Genomic DNA, 20,887 nt, shown 5'->3' with positions numbered 1-20,887 from the left:
TCCCAGGAAATACTAACTCTGCCTCCCATCTCACTGTAAGTGTGATGGGATTACAGAAGCCCATAAGTTTCCAGCTATTACATGGGGTCTGGGGAAATAAACTCAGACACTCATGCTTCTGTTTCAAGGGCTGGTTTGGCAAACACTTTATTCATTCCCCAACTCAAGATATTTATTTTATTAATATTCTTTTAGCTATCACTGAAAGTAATTGTGTTATTTTCAAACATATACATCATTATACTTTGTTCTTATTCAGTCTGTTTCTTCTCCTTCTTGTTGGTTCACTTTCTCCATCCACCATGTCCCCACTTTTTGCTTTTAAGTGACATATATTCTATTACCTTCTGTTATTCCCCTTCCCTTTTGATAGTTTCTTTCCCACTTATAATCCCCTTCCTACTTTCATGTTACACACACACACACACACACACACACACAGAGAGAGAGAGAGAGAGAGAGAAAGAGAGAGAGAGAGAATGAATATGAGAGCAAGCATGTACTATTTGTCTTTTTAAATATGGTTGATTTCACTTAATTTATGGATCTCCAATCCCACTCATGTTTCCACAAATGTCATAATCTCATTCTTTGCAACCGAATAAAATTCCATTGTGCACACAAATCACATTTTCTTTAGCAACTTGTCAGCTGATGGACTTCGAGGCTTTCTCCATGTCTTGGCTATACTACAGAGTACGGCAGTGAACAAGAATGTGAAGGTACCCTGTGGGGTTGACTTAGAATCCTTAGGTATATACTGAGGAGTAGTATAGATGGATAATATGGCAGTTCAGTTTTAGTTCTGTGAGGAATCTCCATACTGATTCACACAGTGGACGTTCCAGTTTACATTCCCATCAGCCCCATCAGCAGTGCATGAGGGTTCCACTTTTGTCAGCATTTGCTTTTGTTTTCTGGTTTGGATCATAGTCATTCTGACAAGGAGTGAGATGGAAAGTTCTTGCTGACACCTATATCTTGAAGTGTTCACTTCTAGCACTTTAAGTGGGGACTTTCTTATATTATTCTTAACCTTTGGACAGTTGTTTTTCTGGTACATTAGATTATGATTTGCTCTTTTCTTTCTCTCCTATTGGTGTTCAGGATTTGTTGTTTATTGTATCAGATGATGAACTCCTTCCCAGATCTGCCATGCTCATCTACTCCTGTCATGGGCTTTGGCTGGTAAAATTAGGGCTCCTTGAATTGTGATTGATCCCTACAATCAGACCCCCAAGGTAACTCTGTTTTAAACAATACAGTCCCTACAGTCCCTCTCAAGACGGTTCTTGGTCACTGCTCTTACAGTCATGTAGAATGACAACATGAGATTCCTTTCCACTAGTGACCCATCCAAAGGAGGGATTGTCTCACCAAAAGAGTTTGAGCTCTTTGAGGGCTGTGGGCTTGTTCTGAGGGTGGGACTGAACACTCCACAGGCTGTGGGCTCATCCTGAGTGCAGGACTGCCAGTCTCTTTGAACCAAGACCACATGGCATCCCTTTGCGGCTGTGGCTTCAGCTTACCCTCCTACACTGGTAAACCACCTCACTGTGCCAACACTTTTTTCTCTTACATTTGTGAGCTGCCCTAACACTATCTTTATGAGTATCTGAAGCTTTTCTTCTCTTTCTCCCTTTGAAATACTATATATATATATGTGTGTGTGTGTGTGTGTGTGTGTGTGTGTGTGTGTGTGTGTATGTGTGTGTGTATGTGTATATGTATATGTATATGTATATGTATATGTATATGTATGTATATGTGTGTGTGTGTATATATATATATATATATATATATATATGTAAATATATATTTGTTTATCCCGACTCTTCTCCTTCACTTGTGTCACGGGGCTGTGTCCAGTCCACCACTGTCTCTGAGGATCTCAGATTTATTTTTTGGTTTTTATACAAGTCTTTGATTATAAGATCCAACAAAGATATAAAATCAAACCTCTCACATAATGCAAACTTTCTCAGTATGTACAGCTCAAAGAAATAACTAAAGGCAAATGTGGATACATAGTATTGCTTCTCCACCAAGTCATTGCCATCACCAAGTATCCTTGTAGGATACAAAGATATATTCAAAACACAAAAGCCCGTGTCTCAAAATAACTGCTCTTAAGTCAATAATCTTTCTTTCTTTCTCAAAGAACTGTTTGTTTGATTAATTCTATATTGTTCTTTTAGTGTCATTTCATTCATCTCTGTCCTGATTTTTATTATTTCTTGCTATCTACTGCATTTTAGATTGGCTCCTTGTTGCTTTTCTAAAAATTTTGAGGTGGATTATTAGGTTGAGATCTCTCTAATTTCTTGATAAGGGCACTTATAGCTATAAACTTTCCTCTTGGGACTGTCTTGGCTGTATCCTAGAGGACTGATAAGTTGTATTATAATTTTCATTTGTTTCTAAGAATTTTAAGTTTCCTGCTTGATTTCTTCAATAACCCCACTGCTCACTGAAAAGTGTGTTGTTCTGTTTCTAAGAACTTGTGTGGTTTCTATGTTCTCTCTAGCTGTTGATTTCTAGTTTTATTCAGTTATGGTCTGAAAGGTACAAGGGATTACCTTAATTTTTTTGTTAAAGTTTGTTATGTGACTTATTATGCTATCAATTTTGGAGTAGTTTCTATGTGCTGCTGAGAAGAATGTGTATTCCCCTATCTGTAGGTGAAATACTCTAAACATATCTGTTAGGTTCGGTTGATCTATACTGTAGTTTAGCTCTAAGTATGAGAGTGGTATATTGAACTCCCCCATTGTGGCTGGGCCTATGTGACCCTTTATGTCTTTTTTTAGTCCTTGTTTGATGAAACTGGGAGCTCCAATATTTAGCGAATAAATCTTTACAACTGTAATATCTTCTTGTTGAGTTACTCCCTATATTGCAACAAAATATCCCTTTTGTCTTTTCTGATTAGTTTTGGTTGGAAGTCCACTTTGTCTGATATAAGGATAGCCACTTCTGATTGTTTCTAGCTTCGATTTGCTTGGTAGTTTGATTTCTACCTTTTGATACTTATTTTGGACATCTCCACTGGTTAGGTGTGTTTACTGGAGATAGTAGATACTTGGATCTTGATTTTTAAAAAATTATATAAATATATTTATAATTTATTTCCACAGGGAAAGAGAATGAGAAAGAGAGAGAGAGAGAGAGAGAGAGAGAGAGAGAGAGAGAGAGAGAGACACCATATACATGCCAGGGCTTCTAGTTGCTGCAAATGAACTCCAGACATATCTGGCTTTATGTGGGTACTGGAGAATCACACCCAGGTCATTAGACTTTGCAGACAAGTGCCTTAAATGCTGAGCCATATCTCCAGCCCTGGATCTTGTTTTTCAATCCAGTCATTTAGTCTGCATTTTTAAAACATTCTATTGACATCCTCTGTAGATATATACAATGAACCATGATCACAATCCCATCCCACCACCACCATTCCTTTTCCCTTCCTGGACCTTCCTTGTACTGAATCCCTTCTTTCCAATTAGTCTCCCTCTCCCCCCCCCACCCCCCGGGAGGGTCTCACTGTAGCCCAGGCTGACCTGCAACTCATTCTATAGTTTCAGGGTGGCCTTGAACTCACGGGGATCCTCCTACCTCTACGTCCCAAGTACTGGGATTAAAATGCCCAGCTAGTCTGCTATTTTGATGTTATCATTTTTCCCTCATTTTATGCAGGTCTTGTATAGGTAGTGTCAACCACTGTGCAGTCTTGAATACCATGGCCATTTTGTGTCTGGAAGACGGTATTGTAAGCACTCCTCCCTTTCTTTGGCTCTCACATTCTTTTTGCCCCTCTTCTACAATGGTCTCTGAGCCCTGGAGGGTATGACAGATACGTTTCACTTAGTGCTGCACACTGCACTGCTGCTTCTTTTCAGCACATTGCTGAGTGTGAGTCTCCCCAGTAGTCATTACCATCTGAAAAAAGAAGCTTCTGAAAGTGAGTGTGCTTTTTTTTAAATTGATGAGCTGAGGCCACTGACAGAGTTATTACAGAAAGAGACTTGCTAATCCCTAATGTTTGGTGATATTTTCATAGGTTGGATTATTGGCCATTCTTTTTCTTTTTCCCTGAGACTTTGCTGATTTTGTTGCACTAGACAGAGCTGATTCTTTTCTTTCTTCTTTATCTGTTTCTTTCTCGAGATATATCCTAGTATGTATCCTCACAAATGGGGCTCTTTCTTCTTCCTTGCATTGAATTCCTTGTATAATTTTCTGCAGAGCTGGTTTGGTTGAAATGAATTGCCTTAGTTTGTGTTTGTCTTGAAATATCCTTATTTTTTCCATAAATTTTGAAAATTAACTTTGCTGAGTATAGCATTCTTAGCTGATAGTTATTTACTTTCAAAGTTTTGAATATATCACTCCATTCTTATCTGTTTTTTAGGGCTACTGATAGAAAGTCTGAAGTTATTCTGATATTCATGACTTTGTGCATGAGATTGCATTCTTCCCTTATAGCTTTTAGTACCATTTCATTATTTTGGATTTTTAAAAAGAAATTCTGAGGCAGGATCTCACTCTAATCCAGGCTGATGAGCTCATTCTGTAGCCCAGAGTAGTCTCAAATTCACAGTGATCCTCCTGCCTCAGCTTCCCAAGTGCTGAGATGAAAAGTGTGTATCACCAACTGTAGCATTACATTACTTTGTATTTTAATATGGATACTGTTGCAGTCAGGTTCACATTGTTGGCAGGAAACACTCAACCAAGAGCACCTTGTGGGCAAAAGGGTTTATTTTGGCTTATAGACTCCATGCCAGCGTGGCAAAACAAGTAGAAGGAAGACATCACCTCCTGGCCAATATCAGACAGAAAGCATCAGCAGGAGAGTGTGCCAAACACTGGCTTGGGGAAAACTGGCTATAATACTCATAAGCCTGCCCCCAGTAACACACTGCCTCCAGGAGGCATTAATGCACAAATTTCTATTAGCTGGGAACCTAGCATTCAGAACACGTAAGTTTGTGGGGGACACCTGAACCAAACCACCACAGTTACTATTCTTTCTCATGCAGAGGACCTTCTCTGGTCATGTTTATTTGGAGGCCCATATGACTTTTGGGGTCTTTCTCTAGGCTTCAGAGATTTTCTCTCTTAATTTCATTAACCAGTTAATTTAAAAATAATCTGATTGTATTTATTTCAGCTCTCTTTTCTATCCTTGTATTTTGAGGTTTGGTCTCTTTGAATTTATTCCAGAATTTTGGAATATTGGTCAAGTTCTTTATTTTTTCTTTACCATATATATTATTTTTTTGACTCTGTTCTCCTCTGAAATTTGTTCTTCTTATGCTCTTATCTATTAGTAATGCATTCATATGTGTTTAAAAAATATATATTATTTATTTATTTGAGAGAGAGAAAGAGGCAGAGAGAGAGAGAGAGAGAGAGAGACAGACAGACAGACAGAGAAGGAGAGAATGGGCATGCCAGAGCCTTCAACCACTAACAAACTCCAGATGCATGCACCCCTTGTGGATCTGGCTTATGTGGGTCCTGGAGAGTCGAACTGTGATCCTTTGGCTTTTACAGACAAACACCTTAACTGTTAAGCCATCTCTCCAGCCCCCAGATGTGGTTTTTATTTGATTTATCATTACTTACATTTCCGTAATTTCTGTTTGATTCTTTTTCATCACTTTAATTTCCATGCTGAAGTTTTCCTTAGTATTTATGACTTTTTCCTTCAATTTACTCAGTTTCATTCACTTTAAAGACTTTCTTGTTGAAGTCTTGAATATGTTTTCTTCTAGATCACTCATCTGCTTATTTGAGGTATCTATATGGTTAACTATTTTTACAAGTAGAGTTCTAGATCCCTTCCCTGACATCTTAGCTATCTCATTATTTTCTGCTCCCATTCTAGGGATTGAGAAATTGAGACTGAGTTATGGTTTATGTCCCTTACGTGTTGTGTTTCTCCATGTCTTGGGCAGTTGTGGAAATGGAGGATTTCATTTGGTTGTTTCTTTGTCTTGTGTAAGTGCTGTGAGTTTCCCTAGAAGTGTATGTGCTTCGGGTTTTCAGGAGGTAGATCCAATGTTGAGCTCCACTGACTTGGTCATTGTGGTTTTTCTCAGCTGTAGGATAACCTTTGGTATTACCATTCTGTTCCCATTAATTGACAGAAAGTCTGTCCATAGGGTATTTGTAGAGAGTGTGTGCTTTACTGATTGTTTTAAGAACAAAGGGCAGTAGTATTTGAGTGGAAAGTTTAGAATGTCTGGAGGAAGGGAGTAGAGTTGAAGTTTGTATGAGGGGATAAATACACAGATTGGAGATATGCAAGGAAGGATTGTTCAAATTTAATGTTCAATATTCATTCTCATTAAAAATATCTTATTTAAGGTAATATCTATATTTGTATGGGAGACTATGTATAGAATTTATTAACTTTTCCTACAAGATTTTAATAAAGGTTGACATTTTAAATTTATCAATTACAAAATCAAATTACAAAAATATTTAGAACAAAGACAACTCGACACATACACACATACATATAAACACAACAAAGATGCTGAGACATGTTCTTTGCCTTGGAATACTACTCCACTTCCATAAGACATGAAGAACTCACTGGAAATGCAGGTCGTACATTTTAGATTAAGAAATTTAACCTTTACCCTCTCACAATTGGTGGGGCATTCCTATTTACCACAACATAATGTCTATGTCTTATATAAATTACACCTAGCTAATGGAGACTGGGCATTATTCAGCCGTCACTGCTGCATGCACAGAGAAATGGTGCTCCCTGAAGTTGACCATTAGATGCTCTGTACATGATTTTCTTTTTACCACAAATAAATCTTAAGTTAAAACTTATTCAAGAAGATGAATGGAAGGTTTTTCAAATGGCGCTTTAAAAAAAATCAATGACTCAATGACTGATAAATAAGGAATTCTCAAGATTCTTTTAAAGTCATATGATTTTTGAAACCATGACATCCCTTTGCATTGCTAAACAAATGTGACAACCCAGAAACACCCCAGAAAGCTATTAATTTTGGATGGGGATGGCTTAGGTAGGGTTTCATGTAGTCCAGGCTTGCCTCAAACTTGCCATTTAGCCATGAATGGACGGCCTTGAACTGCTGGTACTCTTGTCTTTTACTCCTGAGTGAGTATTGGGATTATGGGCATGCACTACCACACTCATTTTTAAATTTAGTAGTGATAAATCACTGAGAAGTTCCATAAACATATTAAAAATGAAGCTAGACAATGGCTCAGTGGACAAAGTACTTGCCATGCTAGCAAAAGGACCAGAGTTCAGATCGCCAGTGCTCACATAAATATTGGGGGTGGGGTGTGACCACTAAACTAGCCTAGTTAGTGGGCTCTGGGTTCATATGAGAGACCCTGCCTCAGTAAATAAAGTGGAGATTGATCAAGGAACACACCCGATGATAACTGCTGGTCTCCACAGGCATGCACACACATGTATACACACACTGCACACAACTGAGCCCCCCCACATACTCAATATTTTAAAATATTAAAATGCAAGTATTTTGAATAAGTCAGTATAATAGTATATACTCAAAGTGTTCCTTTCAAAAATAACACTTGTCCCTGAGCTGCAGGCATGGTACTAACATGCTCCTCGTACAATAAATAGTCAAACACCTTGCAGCCAAGTGACTGAGAAGTCCTGTTAGCACCATGTTATATTTAATAAAATGTTCATTTACTGCCAGTTAGAATATGTATATAAAACAGCAATATTAATATTAATAATGGTATTTTTATATCATCCCAGTTGTAGTGGTAAGTATTAATGATGCTTTAATGATATTAAAACCAGAGCAGCCAAAAGACAGAGTTCTGAAAACCAAATTATTCTTAGGACAACAGCACTGAAGAGATAGGAGGATCTCATGGGGCTTCCACGTAAGAGACTCAGAGGGGCTGGCATTCTAGTTAACAACCATAGGCTTCCAAAAATAGCCATAAAGCCTCCTAAATTCAGTGGAGGAGTTGGGACACAAATCATTCTATTTAAAATTGTTGCATCATTTTATACTTTCTTTATAATGTCAAATGCCATAAGTGTTCTTCACAAGTCTCCCATTTTTTCTCCATGGTCTATCCATCTGCTGGTCATACTCACCATGTGAACAGAGTGGCCCATCATAAGCAGAGAAGGTACAGTCACAAGTGATACCCCTGAGTTTCTCTTGACATCTCCCTCCATTGAGACACAGGTGACTGTAGCTGCTGCAGTGACCTGCACAGCCTGGCTCCACTCCTGGAGTCACCGTGGCTCTTCCTTCCAGGTCCAAGGCCATCCCATTCAGCTGCAGGGACCGGATACAGCCCAGGAAGCCCCTCTGCCTGCTGGCCGTTCCACCTACAAGGGAAACACTGCAAATACAAATGTGTTCCTTGGTATTTTATTTAGAATTTTATGTCCATGTCAAACTCAAACCTTATGGAGAGTGGCAAAAAATTTGCAATTTGTTAAACATATACAATACTGAAGAAATGAAATTTCTTAAGATATCATAAAACCCTAAATGCATTAAAAGAAACATTAAATATAATGAAATTGGCAAATATTTATTCTGAAATACATTTTTAGCTTCAAAAATATAAATGATATGTACATTATTTTACACATGGTATTCATAAACAATGAAGTGTATTATAATTGTCATATTTGACCTTTCTAATGTCTTATGATGATATGAATACATGAAGTTAAATGTCTTGCTAGGATGACATCTTAAGATAAAGTACGAAGAAACTGAGATGCTGAAAGAAGTAAAATCGAACTTATTCTGAGTTGTCCCTTACTACATATACTTGTTACCAAGGATACAGTGGTTAGTATGAACTTAATATTATATGCATGCACATTTCATCACGTCAGACTTGGATGAAGACACTAGGGTAGCTAACATGTGTGTCAGGATCAATGCTTTTATGTAGGCAATGATGTTATTTCTGTGTGGAGTATAGGAATTAACCCAGAAAAATGAAGATTGTGGAACCTTCTTCACAGAGATTCAGATTTAATGGGTTTATGAAAGGGATCCCCAAATCTAAATTATTCATCAGTAATTTCATGTGTGATTCTAAAGCCAATTATTCCCCCACCAGTTTTATAAGCCTTACATGAACATGACTGCTTATCTTAGGTGAATTACTACTCTAATTACTAGGCTTTTTACTAAAAAAAATATTCAAGATGATAAGTGAGAAAATACAACTCATTAACTTGATTCCCATCATAAGTTAAAACTGGTGGCTTTCTGCAAGGTCCATGTGTTAAGATGTTTGGGGAAGTGATATCAACTTGAAGAGGCGGAGTCTAATGGAAGGTCACTGTGCACATGCCCTTAAAGGTGGGGAAGTGATATCAACTTGGAGAGGTGGGGTCTAATGGAAGGTCCGTATGCATATGTCCTCAAAGGTGGGGAAGTGATATCAACTTGGAGAGGTGGGGTCTAATGGAAGGTCACTGTGCAAACATCCTCAAAGGAGAAACGATGGGACTTTGCTCTGTTCACTGTCACTCCTGACCAGGAGGCAAGCACTTTGCTCTGTCACTTGCTCACAACATGTCCAGCACTTGATCTCAAGCAATGTATATGTGCTCTAGAAACAAGGGGTCTGCCTGGTCACAGACTGAGTCACACACAACTATGAGCCAAAATTAATCTGTTATCTTTACAAGTTTATTAGATCAGGTCTTTCTTTCAGTAATGGAAAGGTAACTAATACAATTCATCTGTGTGTTCCTTCTCTCACCTATGTTTAATGGAAACATGGTATTCTCACTCCTTCTTGCAGGTGAGTGTGCAGATGTGCAAACACACACACACAATTCATGATCAATTAGTACATAGAAGCTGTATGGGTCCTCCTATGCACTGAGTCCTCTTTGTGCAATTATTTGTAATTGATTCCAGTATTAATTAAGTTGTGTCCATATATAAGATAGATAAGATCTAAAAAAGTAAAAATTATGGACCTGATATGATTGATTTCTAAGTCTGATGGGGGCATTTTGAAAAGCAATATAGGTAAATATAGGTATATGGAAAATAACTGCTAATAGGTCAAGGAATAATAAAGCTAAAGGAAAGGCATCAATTACTCAGAGCTGTAAGGTTTAAACAAATGGAGGACACGAAAAAGGAGCAGGACACAGTTGCAAACAAGAAGTACAGGGTGAGAAAGAGCAAAGGGTGTGAGAGCACAGGGAGAGAGGGCACAGGGTGTGAGGGCACAAGGTGAGAAGGCACAAGGTGAGAGAGCACACTGTAAAGGGCACAGTGTAGAGGGCACAGGGTAAAAGGGCACAGAGTGAGAGGGCACATGGAGAGTGGGTACAGAGAGAGTGAGGACCCAGGGAGGGTGAGCACAGGGTGAGTGTGGTGGTTTGATTCAGGTGTCCCCAATAAACTTAGGTGTTCTGAATCCCAGGTTACAAGGTGATGCAGATTTGGCAATTAAAGCCTCCTGGAGAGAGGGTATTGTTTGGGGCGGGCTTATGGGTGTTACAGCCAATTTTCCCATGCCAGTGTTTGGCACACTCTCCTGTCCTTGTTGCCTATTTGATGTTGGCCACTTTCTGCTCATGCCATCGTTTTCCCCTGCCATCATGAAGCTTCCCCCTTGAGCCTGTAAGCCAAAATAAATCTCTTTGTCCCACAAGATGCTCTTGGTTGGGTGATTTCTACCACTAATGAGAACCTGACTGCAACAGTAAAGTGATACTGAGGAGTGGGATTGCTGCTAGACAGTGTGGCTTTAGCCCTGTGGAGCTGATTTTCAAGAGTTATGTGGAAAGATTTGAAACCTTGGCCTAAGAGATGCCTTGCAGTGCTGTAAGTACAACTTGACGGATTCTTATGGTCAGAGCTGAAAGACATGAATGCCGTAAGAACTATGGACTATGAGGTTTGGCTTATGAGGGTGAAAAAGAGCTTTGCCTGGACTGGACTAGCAATTTGGGTGGGAAGTTTGCTGTTATGCCCGTGTTCTGAGAAGTTGTACAGGGTTGCTTTGCATAGAAATAAACTGGTGTGAGCAGAGGGATATGGCACAGAAAAAGATGAAATCTTTGGGCCTAAATTGCTGCCCATTCACTTGCAAATTGTTTGAGAGATTACATCCATTCAGATTGGGCTAGCTGACCTGCACTGGGGCAACAGGAAGAACACAGACTCTTTTGAAGGGGCCTGAGTGCTCAAGAAGTGTACTGCTCTTCAAAATATGCTTTATTCCCCCCTGCATTAACAAATTGGCACCCTGCCTGGTATTGTGGAGTATAATAAATGCAGGAAAGAGAGGGTCACTGAGTTGGCAACACAGTCTTGTGTTTTGGAACCAGCTATGGGCAGTGTGAAGCAAGTTTGCTGGTTTGCCTGCAGGGAGCCCAATGGAGACATGAGAATGGACTGTGGGTAGCAGTGGAGACCCAATGGAGGTGCTGGGACCACGAGATATCTGGTAAGGAGAGCTGCCAGCCCTGAATGAAGTTTTCAGGACTGTGAGTAGTCTAGGTGGAAGGGCAGAATTAGAACTCCTGAGGCTTGTTGCTAGTTAGAATTATTGGACTTGGAGATTTGTCACTGGCTAGAGTTGTTGGACTTGGAGCTACAGAGTTTGATGTTTGCCCTGGTGGTTTTAAAATCTTATATTAGTTGAATATTTCTTTGCTATACCCAATGCCAAATTTTGCAGTGTGAATGGTTACTCTGTGCCATTATGAATTTTGGGGGGATTTTTTTTCGATATTATAGCTCAGTTAAAAGACCTTGGACTGGGGGCTGGAGAGATGGCTTAGCAGTTAAATGCTTGCCTGTGAAGCCTAAGGACCCCGGTTCAAGGCTCGGTTCCCCAGGTCCCACGTTAGCCAGATGCACAAGGGGGCGCACGCGTCTGGAGTTCGTTTGCAGAGGCTGGAAGCCCTGGCGCGCCCATTCTCTCTCTCTCCCTCTATCTGTCTTTCTCTCTGTGTCTGTCGCTCTCAAATAAGTAAATAAATAAAATTTTTAAAAAAGACCTTGGACTATGGGGATCTTCTATGAACATCATTGGAATTGATAAAAACTATGGGGACTTTTAAAGTTGGACTGAATGCATTGTATTTTATATCATGTATGAATATCAGTTTATGGGGGCCAGGGGTTGAATGTAGTGATTTGATTCAGGTGTCCCCCATAAACTTAGATGTTCTGAATGCTAGCTTCCTAGCTGATGGAGATTTGGGAATTAATGCCTCCTGGAGGGAGTGTATTGTTGGGGGGGGGGCTTATGGGTGTTATAGCCAGTTTCTCTGTGTCAGTGTTTGGCACACTCTTCTGCCCTTGTTGTCCCTAACGTTGGCCAGGGGGAGAGGGAAGAGGGTGAGAGAGCACAGGGTGTATGGAAACAAGGTGTGAGGGCATGAGAAGGGAAGACAGAGAGGGGTAAATGCAAGATTGAATCACCTCCCCCCACATCTTGCTATAGAAGTTTCACTCTGAACATATATTTTCTTCCCCAGTCTGTTTTCTTCCATCTTTCCCCTCACTTTAAGATATGTTCTCCTTACTCATAGATTCCCCCCTTAGTCTTTCTTATATGCATATAAGTACATATATTTTGAAATTCATTGAAATATGAGAGAAAATGTGATCATTGTCTGAGTTTGGCTTAAGTTGTTTAGCATAATTATCTCAGTTCCATCCATTTTCCTGGAAGTGCCATAATTCCATCCTTCTTTATGGCTAAAGAACAGTCCTTTGTATATATAGTACCTTTTCTTTATCCATTATTCCATTAATGGGCAACTAGACTCATCATCTTTTTTCTTGGGAACAGTGCAGCAATAAATGTAGATGTTCAAGTATTTCTGTCGTAGGACTTACCATCCTTTTTGAAATTTTGTTTTTATTTATTTGACAGAGAGAGAGAGAGAGAGAGAGAGAGAGAGAGAGAGGGAGGGAGGGAGAGAAAATGGACATGCCTGGGTCTCCACCTTCTGCAAATGAAACTGAGATGCATGTGTCACCTTGTGCTTATGTGGGTCCTGGCCTGGGCCCTTTCACTTTGCAAATGCCTTAACTGCTAAGCCATTGCCCCAGCACAATTTACCAATCTTTTAATTATATAATAAGAGTTCATGCTAAATCATATCATAACTCTATTTTTCTGAGGAACTTCCATACTGATTTGCATGGTGGCTGTGTAAGTTTACCTTCTCATGAGCAGTGTATGAGGATTCCTCATTCTCTGTATCTTTGCCAGAATTTGTTGACTTTGTTTTCTTGAAGATAGCTTTCTGACTGGGGTGATAGGGAATCTCAGTGCCTTTTTAGTTTGCAGTTCCTTGATGGCTAATATTGTTAAATACTTTCCAAGTAGTTATTGGACATTTGCATTTCTTCTTTTGAAAAGTGCCTATTAAATTCATTTTCCCATTTATCATTTGGATCTGTGTGTGTGTGTGTGTGTGTGTGTGTGTGTGTGTGTGTGTTCCACCATGATCTGTTGTTGATCTGGATGACTTCTGTCCTAATTATGAGAAATTATCTAATTCCACTAACAAGGATAATTGAAGAACTGTGTAAATTATCACACTATTGCTATTTCTCACACTAACAATATTGAAAAATGTAGCATTTATCAATGCCAATCCCCTATAACATGAACTGTTTCAAACATAAACATAGGATACTTTGGGATAGATGTTAGCTCTTCTATACTTAGTATCTGTAAAAAGCTGACAATAATATCTGCAATATGAGATTTTAAGTCAGAAGCTCACCGTACGTTTCTGAAACTTACTGAATTACCAACAAATAGTACTTAAACAGCAGTTGTCTGTAATTATTACTGAATGTACTTTGATAGACATGATTTTGTCTCAGCCTATCTCTGAAGTCAATACCAAGCTCAAGTATAAGCCAATGGCACTCACCAATGAAGAGCTGGCTGTTGAGCTGTAAGCGGACATGCCCACCTTCAGGGGCAGGTTGTGTCTTTTGAGGGAGCTGGTCCACCTGAAGAGATGCTCCTTTAACATTCCTTTCTGCCCTCACATGATGCCACTGATTGTCATTAAAGGGAGTGGGTGACTGCACGGTCAGTTCACAAGGTCCATTCCCCACATCAAAGGAAAAGATTACTTCTGTGGGAGCTAGGAATATCAGACATAAAGAAAACTCAAGGAGAAGAAAATGTAATCTTAAGTAAACACAAAAACATCATGCCATGAAGAGAATGACTGTGAGTTGATTAAGGGGTATAATGAATTTGTATCTTAGAGGAAAATAAAATAAAACAAAGCTAGCTTCAACATATTTATTTAGACTTTACTAATCAGTCTTGCTAAATTCTGATATAATCTTGCTTCCTTAGTAGCAGAGGTACATACTATAACTACAATAAAAAATAGAATGTGTTTTATAAGTGTGCATAATTTTACTTTAAAATGATTCAATAACATTTAATTTTAAGAATGCAAAGAGCAAATTTTGACAGTCATAAATTAGGCCTTGGTTATATGAAAAATTCTGATCAAATATTTCATAATTTAGTAAACAATTTGATGAGATTGGTTTAAAATTCCAAGCATATTCCTCTATAATCAAGAAAAAATATAACATTTTTATGGATCACATTGTGTTTTATGCTCCATAGTTTGAATTTCTCTTAAAAAGTACTGACTAAAGTCACCAATGAAGAAAAGCTGTGAAATAAGACATATTTTGAAATTTTGCCATTAGTTTTCATTGCTAATCAGGAAAACTCTGACAGGCAGAGTAGAGAGCTTACCACGCAGCTCTATCCTGATAAAGTCTGTGATCCCCAGATTCTCCATGAACACACCAGAGGAGACAGTGGTCTTAAAGAAGAAGGACACATCAGCAGTAAGTTCTCCATGGAAAGTTGGGAAATGAAGATATGAAGTCTCAGTGTTGAAGGAGGCTGAATTCCAAAATGACTCTGTTACAAAAGAAAAATCATGAATCATTTTTACGGGTGAGGAAATGAATAATTATATAAGCCTTCACTGGGAGTTCTGAACCTTCACATCACAGAGTTATGACAGCAACATCCACAGGGTGATCATTTTGAGGACTAAGATTCTCTGTTGTGAAATACTGAGGCAAGCGAAGAAAAGTATCCCCAGTTATCACAACAGTGATGTGGACAGAGGATGGTGGCTTGAACTAGGAAGGTGACAATGGGGTAGGGGTAACCACAAGGATCCAGATCTGTTCTCAAGCTGGAGAGTGGCTGGAATGAGGGACATTAGAGGAAGAGTGAAGTGTGAGATGACACTCTGGTTTCTGGTCATACTGGGATTGGGATAATTTTGAAGAAGCAAGTTGAACATTTTGGGATATGTTAAACCTAAAATATCTACAAAGCAGCTTTGGAATCAGTTTAGGAGAAGACAGTTAGATATATTTTTTGGAGCCAGATCACAGACCCTTGCTTTATATCTTTGTTGTAAACTAGGAAACAACAAACCCCACTGACCTAATAATGTCATCCATGATTCTACCTTACTCCAATAAGGATGGCAATCATCAAAAAAAAATCCAACAGTGGCAAATGTTGGTGAGGATATGGGGAAAGAGGACCCCTCATCCGCCGTTGGTGAGATTGTAAACTTGTATAACCACTATGGAAATCAACTTGAAGATTCCTGAAAAAGATGAACATAGAGCTACCAACAGACCCAGTTATTTCCTTACTGGGCATTTATCCTAAATGCTCCATGCATCAATATAGAGACATTTGCTCAACCATGTTTATAGCTGCTTAATTCATTATAACTAAGAACCGGAATCAACCCAGATGCCCATTATTGAATGAATGGATAATGAAGTTGTGGTACATGATGGAATTCTACTCAGCAATAAGAAAAAAAAAATGATACAATGAAATATTTAGAAAAATGGATAGACTTGGAACAGATAATACTCAGCTAACTCACACAATCACACAAAGACAAACACCACATGGTGTCACCTATCTGCAGTTCCTAACCTGGACTCGCTCGAGTTGCTGTCATACCTGAGAGGCAACTAAAGGCCCAGACAATAGTGATGGTAAGGTTTTGGAAGAAGGGAGAGGAGGTGGAGAAACAAACACTAAATTAAATCCAAAATGAGTTGATACCATAGAAACCTTTATCCATGGAGAGAACCTAAAAGATAAACCCTCAATAGGAGTAAAGGGGAGCACCCGAAAAGAAGGGCTATGGTGAGGGTGGGATGAAGCCTAAGCTTTAAAGAATTTTTTTTGTGTCTCTGACCTGTAACTCCCAGTACCAGAGACTGCTAGCTACCCACATTGAGCTGTTGATCTGAGAGACTTACGAGGTTTCCACATCAAGACAGCTTTCTATCAAAGCACTTAATTACCTACCCGAGGTGAAAGCTAAGACTCTATTGTTGAAGATACCATATGCTGCTATCACAGAGCACTGAGAGACCTGGCTGGAATTCAGAAGAAAGCCAGTTCCATGACAGTTAGCCTGCCTAACTAAGTGGAAAGCACTACACGAACTACTGAGGGAAAATGGTTAACAACAGTCTGAACAACCCAGAATCAAACACCTTGATATGATGTACATGTCAGTGCAACAGTGGCACACAGCCTCACTGGGTAACCAATTGCTTTCTGATTGGTGAAGAGATCCACTCAGTGTAAAGGAACCCATATCTGGAATTGGGAACTAGATCAGAATCCTAAGGAGAGAAAGATTATGTTCTCCAGTGTAGAGCTGTCACTAGTCTTTGGTAAAAGAGGGGTTACATACATCAAATTTTCCCTAAATTAATAATGCTTATCTCACTTAAACTGTGCTAATTTCACTCTCTGTTGGAGAATATGTTGTTCTTTTTCAGAAGGTAGTGAGACCCGAGGAGATAAACTACCCCTTGCACTTCAGCCAAGCCATACCTGAATCCACAGAGGAACTGGGGAGATGAGCAAGAGTGCTCCTTCCATGCTGCTCCTGATAATCAGTGCCAGGGTGTAGGAGACAGACCCTAAAGATACTCAGTACCTACCAAAGCAGAGATCCAGAGGCTCCTAAGAGCTCATCACTGAAGTAGACTTAATACTCACCCACCATGACTCAGGGAACTTTGCAGAAGAGATGGCAGAAAGATTGGAAGAGCCACAGGTTGAGACATCATGACCACAGGCATTCCCTCCCCCTGCCAAAATAACTAACTACTGCTCCCACAATGCATAAATCACAACCCCATGGGGAATACCTGCAACCCCACTGAGGAGCATCCCCAACAGAATGGGGGCAGGGATGAGGGAAAAGAGGGTATCAGCACATGATATATCCATATGAAACATCTTGTTAATAATAATAACCATAAAAGTAATAATGTCATCCATAACAATTTTTTAAGAAGCCTACTTTAAGCATATTAGATTATCCTTGTCCATAATCGAATCATGGGTCACATGTCACATTTATTTACTAAATCTCTTCTAGAGTCATTTATTCTGAAACTTTTCTTGCCTTTTGTGGCTGTACATTTTTATAGCATTTTGCAGTTGATTTGGGTTTTTCTGATACTCATCATTAGATAAATGATAAGCATTTTTGTCAAGAATGCTACAGAAGTGATACCAGCTCTTAGTGTGTCCTATCAGGAGACACACAGTGTTATCATTTTCTTGTCATGATCACTTTGATTGCCTTGCAAGGTGTCATTTCTCCCATGAAATGTTACTATTTTTTTCTTTGCCATTTGTAAATATTTTGACACCTCAAAGCCTACACATAGCCTTACATTTTTACTTGCTAGTTTTATAATTTGTCGCTGGTTCTTGAATTGCTGTCCTGATGGTTGCTACTAATGATTTATTTTCTAAGTGTGAACATTCCTCTGCATTAATAGATTGATATCCCTCTCTTAAGAATAGCTTACAAGGTAGCATATGCATCTGGAGTTCATTTGTAGCAGCTAGAGACCCTGGTGTGCCAATTCTCTCTCAATCTCATAAATAGATAAATAAATAAATAATTTAAAAATAGCTTTTCTTTGACTATTTTATTTAAAAAAATCCATTTAAAACTTTCTAACAGTACCATGATTGTATTTTCATTATATGTTTTAAAGTTATTTATTTGAGATGGAGAGAAAAAGAGAGAGAGGGAGAGACTATAGGCACAAACAAACTCGAGACACATTCACCACTTTGTGTATCTGGCTTTACATAGGTACTGGGGAATCAAACCCAAGCCATAAAGGCTTTCCAAGAAAGTGCCTTTAACTGTCGAGTCATTTATCCAGCCCCATTCATGACATTTAATGGCCTAATAATCTATTACTATAACTTATTCTAATGTTTAGATTTTCCTCAGTGTAGCCACTGGGAGCCTTCTCAAGTTCTTTTGATATCAGGAGTGGGGTTGCTGCTGCGCTACACCTGACCATGGCTCCTCAGGTCTTTGGAATGAGTTTACGGGAGGAATGTGGAAGACTGTGGAACTGTCCATTATAGAAGTCCTATAACTGTATCCAGACTTTAATGGATCATTCTGGTGGGACTTTGAAGAGCAGAATGCCAATTAAAATGTAGATACTAATACCTTGTACCTGGGCTTCCAAGGGGGCAACAAGGATTCTATCAGAAACTGCACTAGTTGACATTTGTATTACATTCTGGCAGAGAAACTGGCTGCATTCTTCCTGTGTTCTGAGAATTTGAATGAAGCTGAGTTTAAAAGTAATGGACTAATCTGTTTGGGAGAGGGGATTTCAAGATAGCAGTCAGGCTATGATATGGTTAGTGCTCACTGTGTATGAATGGAAAGAAAAAAGAGCAGAAAGATGGGAAAATCTGTCATTTGGGAAAATGTGATTAAAGTTACAGACAGGGCAGACAGAGTAGGTGAGGACAAAATAGAAACCATATTTGTTAAAGAGATTAACAAGATTCAGGAGAAACCAAAGACCCCATCCACCATAAACTCCAGGGCATTAAAAGGTAAATTCATCTGAAAGCACAGACAGGGGCTTCTGGGAGTCCTGTTCAAAGACATAGGAAAATGCTTTCCCCAGTTTAGCTACCCAAGCACTTGAGGACTGTTGAAGTTGTGATCAAACAGAACCAAACTATATCTCAAGCTGGTAGTAGAACTGCCATCATCAATACAATGACGGTTTGCAGGCAGGTAGAATAAAGAGTCATGAGATCATGGCAGCTATGTTATGCTCTAGTAGATCAGCTGGATAGCCACGCAATATGTGGTAGTTCCTGTAGAGGAGTCCTGAGAGGCCACTGTGTAAGCCTATGAAGGTAACGCCTTAGTTGCAATGTAAACCCCAAAGTATTGGAGATGTCGGGACCATGGGTCATGCACTAAGGAAAGCTGCAGGCACAGAGTGGAGATGGTCCAAGACAACCCATGCATGCTGTAGGTGGCAAGGCCATAGGGGAAGGCCACATTATCCAAGATGATGCTATTGTAATTCCAAGAGTATGGACATCTTCACAGAATTTTCTATTTGCCCTGTTAGATTTCAGTCTTGGTTTGGCCTGCTCTTTCTGTCTTCCTTCTTCCCTTTTGAAATTGTAATGTTTCCTTTGCCCTTGCTTTGGGAGTATGAAACTTGTTTTTCATTTACCAGGTCCTTATAGGTTACAGTGAGTCTCAGAAAAGACTTTGGGCTTCTGAATAGTACAGTATGGTTCTTAACCAAAATGTATAGGAAGAAAGAAGTGAAGGAGAGAGGGAAGAAAGAAAGAAGACAAATGGAGTAAAGTGAATGAGAGGAAGGAAAAAATTACAATCCAAGGGAAGGAAAATCCTAAGTTTCAAAGCAAGAAAACTGGAGGCCCATTCCGTGGGAGGGAAAATATCCCTGACACTGAAAACCTACAACAGGGATAGTCATGAACCTGAGGGGTGTAACGTCTGCTGCTTTCTGGATAAATGTATATACTATGCTAACCAAACTGTCCAGTAAGCACTTCTCTTAATGTCCATACCTGGATATTAATACTACTCTCACTTTCTCACTTTTGGTTAGAGAACCTTCTCTTTTCAGATGGCAGTGACCTTGGGATGACTCAGAAGGCACCATGGTGCTGAGAAGAAATGACAGAGGAGTGCTCAGCACTGAAATATTTCAATCACACCTTCCATGGCTCAGGGTCTATTGTGGAAGAGGTGGCAGAAAGAATGTAAGAGCCAAATGAAGGATAGGACTCCTCACAATGGTGCTCCTCCAGACACAAAATGGCCTGGATATCCAAGACCTCACAGTGCCTGACACTACCTACACAAGACCACCATGATAGGAGGAAAATATGATGAAATCAAAATAAAGGAGAGCCTGATTGAGAGGGAAGGGGATATGATGGAGAGTGGAGTTTCAAGGGGGAGAGTGGGGGGGAGAGGGGATTACCATAGGGTATTGTTTACAATAATGGAAGTTGTCAATAAAAAGAAAATAATGAAATCCTCTTCTTATAAAGCAAGGACAAAGAAGACAGTTTATAAATAAATACAAAGATATTACAAAGAAAAACATAATAGAGACTCAAACAAGATCACCAGCTTAAGTAGTAGAAAAATTGTAAAATATAGAAATAGAACCAATATGCCTGATATCAAATCACTGACATTGAGGAAAAGCTCAGTTTATCACATTGAATGCAGATGGAAAAGACAAGAGATTAAAGCAACTGGAGAAAACAGAAAATGTTTGGAGGGCAAAGATAAACACATCTCAAGTGCAGAGAATCCAACACATGTTACACAACGTGGATTCAAAGCAAATGAATTCATTCTTCTTAAAGGAAGTCAAAATTATTAGCTGAAAGATGATTTTTGTTTTAAAAGAAACAACACAGAATGCATAAGACT

The 20,887-nt window shown here is 39.2% G+C and overlaps 1 protein-coding gene across 1 annotated transcript in view; it reads right to left on the bottom strand.

The window, feature by feature from the left end:
* The window catches only part of LOC101596216 (contactin-associated protein-like 3), a 246,774-nt gene that overhangs the window by 17,931 nt on the left and 207,956 nt on the right, over positions 1–20,887 (bottom strand). Inside the window, exons 16-18 of the mRNA XM_045144614.1 lie at positions 14,806–14,976; positions 13,949–14,167; positions 8,144–8,383 (exon numbers count right to left, since the gene is read on the bottom strand). Of these exons, the coding sequence (XP_045000549.1) occupies positions 8,144–8,383; positions 13,949–14,167; positions 14,806–14,976 (630 nt within the window). The remainder of the gene's footprint in view (positions 1–8,143; positions 8,384–13,948; positions 14,168–14,805; positions 14,977–20,887) is intronic.

Source organism: Jaculus jaculus, chromosome 2 (genome assembly GCF_020740685.1).
Source record: "Jaculus jaculus isolate mJacJac1 chromosome 2, mJacJac1.mat.Y.cur, whole genome shotgun sequence".
Classification (NCBI taxonomy): Eukaryota; Metazoa; Chordata; class Mammalia; order Rodentia; family Dipodidae; genus Jaculus; species Jaculus jaculus.
This window is presented reverse-complemented; position numbering and strand designations above follow the sequence as displayed.